Genomic DNA, 6,000 nt, shown 5'->3' on the forward strand with positions numbered 1-6,000 from the left:
TCATTCTTCTAAAGCAGCGGTCCCCAACCTTTTTGGCACCAGGGACAGGTTTTGTGGAAGACAGTTTTTCCATGGGCAGGGTTGGGGGTGGGTTTGGGATGAAACTGTTCCACCTCAGATCATCAGGCATTAGATAGATTCTCATAAAGAGCACGCAACCTAGATTACTCACATGCACAGTCCCTTCTATGAGAATCTAATGCTGCCCTGCTCTGACAGGAGGGGGAGCTCAGGTGGTAATGTTCGCAATGGGGAGTGACTGTAAATACAGATGAAACTTTGCTCGCTCACCTCCTGCTGTGTGGCCTGATTCCTAACAATAGTGGTCTGTGGCCTGGGGTTTGGGGACTACTGTTCTAAAGTACTACAGAAAAAAAAGAGGAAAACTCTGAAGTTCTACGTTTAATTCTCCACCTCTATAACTTAAAAGTCATTTTCTGACATACCTGAAACCTTGATTTTTTTTTCCCTACCCCAACAGGCTTCCTGATTTACTTTGCTTATGGCATTAGACACAGCCTGGAGGGTCGTCTGAGAGATGAAAATGATGAAGATGCTTATCCAGACAACATTCATGCAGCAACAGAAGAAAAATCTGCCATTCAAGCACATGACCATCACCCAAGAAATGTTAGTTTACCTTTCATATTCCATGAAAAGACAAGCGAATTCTAACACTTGCAGGAGCAGAGCTGGTCATCGTGTTAGCATACATATCCTACGCTGAGTAAACCGTGACCGGATGTCATCAGCATGCTAGTTTATCATGAGTTTGCTGCATACATAGTTCACCCTAATTTATACTTACTCATCTGGACAGCATCTCCTCAGATGGTGAATTACATGCCCGAGGAAACCTTCTGAGTGGAGGTTTCATTCATCAGTGATGAACAGCCCCCAAACAGTGGGAGTATGTGTACGTTTGTGTGTATGTATGTATCTATGTATATGCTTGGGAACATGAGTGTTAAAAGTTAGCTGGTGTTTTACTATTACTGTGTTACATTTTTCCGGTGTCGTCATTAATCGGTGGCATATACTGCACATACTGAAATAGAGGTAAATCACTGAATGTAAAGAGGTTTCGTCTATGCCCCCTGCAGTTGGGGAAATACTAGTAGCTTCACCTTGTTTGACTTCATTAATGTCAGTTTAGGGGATACCAGAAATGCAGTTACTCATCATGGTGTCTGTCACTGGTTAGGGGTAAGATGAGGGGATAAGGAAAGAGCCTTTTCTATAAGTTGTGAGTGCCAACAGTGGGTTTAATGCAGTTTTTTTTTTTTTTCCCTGTGAGGTATGACAGTTTGCTCAAACCTCAGCCAATAGGGTGTCTGCTTCTGCTGCACTACACAGGCCAGGAGTGGCATTCCATGTCACTAGCTGGCCTCCCTTTGAAGTTTGTCTCCTTTGCAAACAGTGGTCCTAAAATATGAGGTCTTCACTTGATGTGAATGACATATCCCCAGTCAGGGACTTAAGAGAGGCACTGTGACTTACTTGGGACCCTTGCAATTAAAAGGTGAAGATGGTCACCATGGCCAGAAAGCTCATGGAGTGGCTGTAATGAGAATATGTTTGAAGATCAGAGAGTTAGACCAATGCTTGAATAAGCAAACCCCAAGCATCCCTTTCTAAAAAGTCACTTAAAATAAGCCAACAGACTCTCCCAGACCACACAACTCGTGGAATGATTCATCCTTTTTCCATTACTTCCTTAATCACAGTTTAGTTATTTTCTTATCCTCGTCAGGCACAGAGTTCGCTTCTTTGTTTCTGTTTCTTTTGTCTTTTCCTAGAGATGAGGGGCCTACAGCAGCATCATGCAAAGAGGGAAAGACAAAGGGAAAGAAGAGAAAATCCCCCTGTTGTGATATGAACATGCCTATTCCAGTATTAAATGGCATCTGGCCTAATTTAAGGACTTTGGATTCAATTTGCCTCTGATGTTTCTTTTGGAAACATTTAGGAATGTTTTCCTCCCCCTACTCCATAAATTGTTTAGCACTTTTTATTCCATTTGCTTTCAAATGACCACACTAAGCCCGTTAATACAAGCTCCCATGTTAAATATAATAACCCATCAGTGATTGGGGAATCAAATATTTTGGTTAAAAAAACACGGTTATTTAAAACTCTAAACTAAAAAAAATTAATCAAATTGAATTAAAGCTATATAAACACAGTTACCCTTGTAAATGAGCAAATAAATTTTTCCGTGTAAGATTCTCTCATTGTTATATTTTACTTTTTAGGCTTCCCTAATAGCGGACTATTTATTTGCAGTGTGTTTTGCTTCTCATGAACTATTTTTTGTACAAATCATTAAACAGTTAATTGGATGAGGCCGGGTGACATTTCCCGGGACACCGTGGCGAACATTACCAAGCATGCTAGCTGGCCCACATAATCCAAAGGCAAGGAAAACATTTGTTTTCCTCATGGGTCTTCCAAAAAATCAGCTATTTTATTGTTGCCATTAGAAAGCAAGTTGCAGTGGTTTTGTATAGCCAAGAGTTTATTGTGATTAAACATCAAATAGGTAGAAAGCCTGGGTTTCTGGCTGCTAGTGTTACAGCATCCGTGACACAGAACTCATTACGGACATTCCACAACTTCCAGGGTGCACATGGTAAAACCTGAAGCCCAGAATTTTCTCTCAAGCTGCATGTTTTACTGGAGAGAAGGAGTTGGATAAGCACAGGATCGGATATTTTGGTAGGAACTGTAGGCATGCTCAGAAATGCTTGCTGTTGTCACAGTACACTGAAAACACGTTTGATTCTATACCCAATCTAGAGTAGGCCCTTCACGCAGGAAATGTGAACAATTGTTATATATGAACACGCAAATCTTTTACTGTAATGCAATCAAGAAACTTGTTTAGAATGTGATAGGCAGCTAAAACTGTTAGGCCCACTGTGCTCAATTTGAAGCGGAATTCGGTGAAAAATTATTTTTCCACATTGAAACACTTTGCAGACACAAATATCTATGAAAAAATGCTTTGTCAGCCACTGTGCCTTTTTTTCTGTGAAGACTCAATGGATGTGTGTGTTTGTATGTTAACAGTTACGTATGTATGTGAGTGTATAGGTATCTGTGTGTGTGTATTTCAAACGTCAGTGTATCAGTAAGTTGGGTTTATGGTGGGCTTTGGCTATATCATTATGTGGGTACCAAACCCAACTGCTGTGGAGAAAAATTAATGTTTGATGTTGATAGATATGCTTATACCTAATTTTTAGTTTTTAAACTATTTTAAAATATACTATGATTTTATATGTATATTTCCTATAGATAGACTCTTTAAGAAGTATTTATAATGTTTCTAATACGAAGTCACTCAGCTCTAGTGCATTATAGCAGGTGCTTTGTAATCTGGAATGGAGAGGAGGTGGGGGCATTTGGGGATTCCTGTTTACTTGTTCCTGCCACACCTTTTCCGACAGATCTGTCCTGGTAGGTGTTTATTAGCAAGTCAGTATCACCAGCTGTTTGGCACCTTTCTGTTTCTACATTTGAATTCATAATGTTTTCAACTACATTTTTGTTTTTACTGTCTCAGAATTACCTAAATGTTTTGTGGAGTTTTGACTAGTAATCAATCAAAATTATATAAAGTTCTCCAGTAATGAAGAAATACATATGCAAATTCTTTCATGATTAAGTAAAAGCAGCTTCAATTACTTTTCTACCCTAAGAAATATATTCTCAGCATTTTCAGTGAGAATTTCTTCTAATGGCACCTCAATTTTTTACTCTTAAAAAAAAGAATAATTTGTGACTTACCACCAGAGGGCAATGGCAGTCCTACATTTAAGAATAGAGCTATGCAAACTCTATTAAAAACTGTGAGGAAAACTTATGTTAGAACCTTTGATATATACTAAAATACCGATTATCTTAATCACATTTTCCCCAGAGATAAACATTGAGAGAACTAAAGCCATAGTGTCATTTGAGAGAGATATATATGAAAAAGTAACATTAATATATAGAACTTTACCATTACCAGCCATGGTTGATAGAAAATATTAGTTTCAGAATTATCCTCCTTTAAAAAATAAGAGACTGTCTTCTTTTAATTTCTATGAATAAAAATTTTTTTAAAACTTTTACATTTTAAATATTAGTCAAAATACTTTTTAAGTCCTGAGTGCTTACAGGTAGTTTTTTAAGGCCAGGCATGGTGGCTCACTCCTATAATTCTAGGACCCTGGGAGGTCGAGGCAAGCTGATCGCTTGAGCCCAGGAGTTTAAGACCAGCCTGAGCAGCATAGCAAGACCCCGTCTCTACAAAAAATACAAAAATTAGCTGGGCGTGGTGGCGCACACCTGTCGTCCCAGCTACTGGGGGTGCTGAGGTGGGAGGATCACTTGAGCCCAGGAGAGTGAGGCTGCGCTGAGCTGAGATTACGCCACTTCACTCCAGCCTGGGCAACAGTGAGACCCTGCCTCAAAAAAAAAAAAAAAAAAAAAATTTAAAACACTTTAATTAGAATCTATTTTTATCTATTTTCTAAATTTATTTAAATGCTTAGCAGGGAGCATAAGGAAAAGCCATCGGCCTCCAGTACCCATGATGACAGAGGGAGCACTTGAGCCTTGCTTTCCCTCCTCTTAAATCAGGGCGTGTTCTGAGATTACAAACCACATGATGAAATCATGCCAAGATTCTGACTCTCCCTTCCGGTGATGTGGCTCATGATTTCTCCTAGTACGCTTCAAGCAACTGTTACTTACCACGAAAAATACAGTTTCCACAGGGCTTTAAAGGATTGAGTTTAGCATGTGTATTATGGGTTATTAAAGTTCACGTGATTCGTGTGAAAATTAACTGTCCTTTTTGCTAGTGCCAAAACAGTGCCTTCTCTGTACACTTTACTTTTTTATAAAGTTATCCCACATGTCCTTAAATATCAAGGGGGAAAGTATGGATATTTGCGTGGCAAGGAATGCCAGCAAAGGTCATTTTCAGTTTTTAGTCATATAGATGTGAAAATAAGGTTGCTTGACTTTATGGTTTTGGGGAGATTTTTTTTTTTCCTTACATGATTGTATTTAAACACTTTAGCCTTCCGGTTTCTGGATTTTGAGAAGCCTGATCTGTTATTGTTGCGGTTGTTGGTGTTTTTAATATTCATTATTGTTTATATATACACAGTTTAGTCTTACTGATTTCAAATGCATTTTGTTATTGCTCAACCCGATTGGTAACCCTGTTTGCTGGGAGCACTATACTTAACTTTGATTCACCATGGCTGATGCCACTGCCATGATCGCTGGGTCTTAAAGAGCTTTCCCTAGCCACTGACAGCCCGGTGGAGGTCATCGTCAGGGCCCCAGGCTGGTTCCAGGGTCAGGCAGCCTGTAGAGCATGAGCATCTCTCTATCTGTGGCTACACTTGTTGGGTGGGCTCTTAGACTGATGGGGTAGGATATGAAGTGAAAGCCTTCAAATGCAAGTAAGGTAGTTTGGGCTCCTTAATTCCAAACGTCCCATGAGTATATCAAGATGAATAAGGACCAAGGGACCTCTGTGACTCATGGAAGGGCTGGCTGTTTCCAGAAGTAGCTTAGTGGGACCTGGTCTATAATTTATGCACATGCACTGACAGCCTTGCTATGCCACGTGTCTCACCAAGACCCAGGTGGGAAAGAGCCTCAGGTTGCCAACAGGTTGGGTTTCTCTGGCCTACACCTGATTAATGGGCCCTTTATCTTTGGTGTCCCCTAGGAGTGTCCCGTTGTTCTATTGCTTTATTCTGTTATTGCAGTACTTACTAAAAATTGTTGATAGGGCCCAAAACCCTACAGAAATTCTATGTCTGTAAAAACCAACAAAGGCATTGGACTTGTGTGAATGTAAAGGGTTTTTTTAATAGTAATTTTAAATTTAAATGTCTTAAGTGATCATCAGTGTTCTTTTTACTTATAAAGTCGGATTCTTTTTTAGAATTTGTAATAAATAAAAACTGCTGCTTTACCACTGTAAAA

The 6,000-nt window shown here is 39.5% G+C and overlaps 1 protein-coding gene across 3 annotated transcripts in view; it reads left to right on the forward strand.

Moving 5' to 3' along the window:
* Nucleotides 1-6,000, forward strand: part of SLC7A2 (solute carrier family 7 member 2) — a 74,723-nt gene extending 68,723 nt beyond the window's left edge. For 2 of the 3 annotated variants that reach the window (XM_025394602.1, XM_025394605.1), the window contains exon 12: nucleotides 482-6,000. In XM_025394602.1, the coding sequence (XP_025250387.1) occupies nucleotides 482-675 (194 nt within the window). In that variant the 3' untranslated portion in view covers nucleotides 676-6,000. The remainder of the gene's footprint in view (nucleotides 1-481) is intronic. The other variant, XM_025394603.1, reaches the window with a different exon arrangement.

This window comes from Theropithecus gelada, chromosome 8, assembly GCF_003255815.1.
Source record: "Theropithecus gelada isolate Dixy chromosome 8, Tgel_1.0, whole genome shotgun sequence".
NCBI lineage: Eukaryota > Metazoa > Chordata > Mammalia > Primates > Cercopithecidae > Theropithecus > Theropithecus gelada.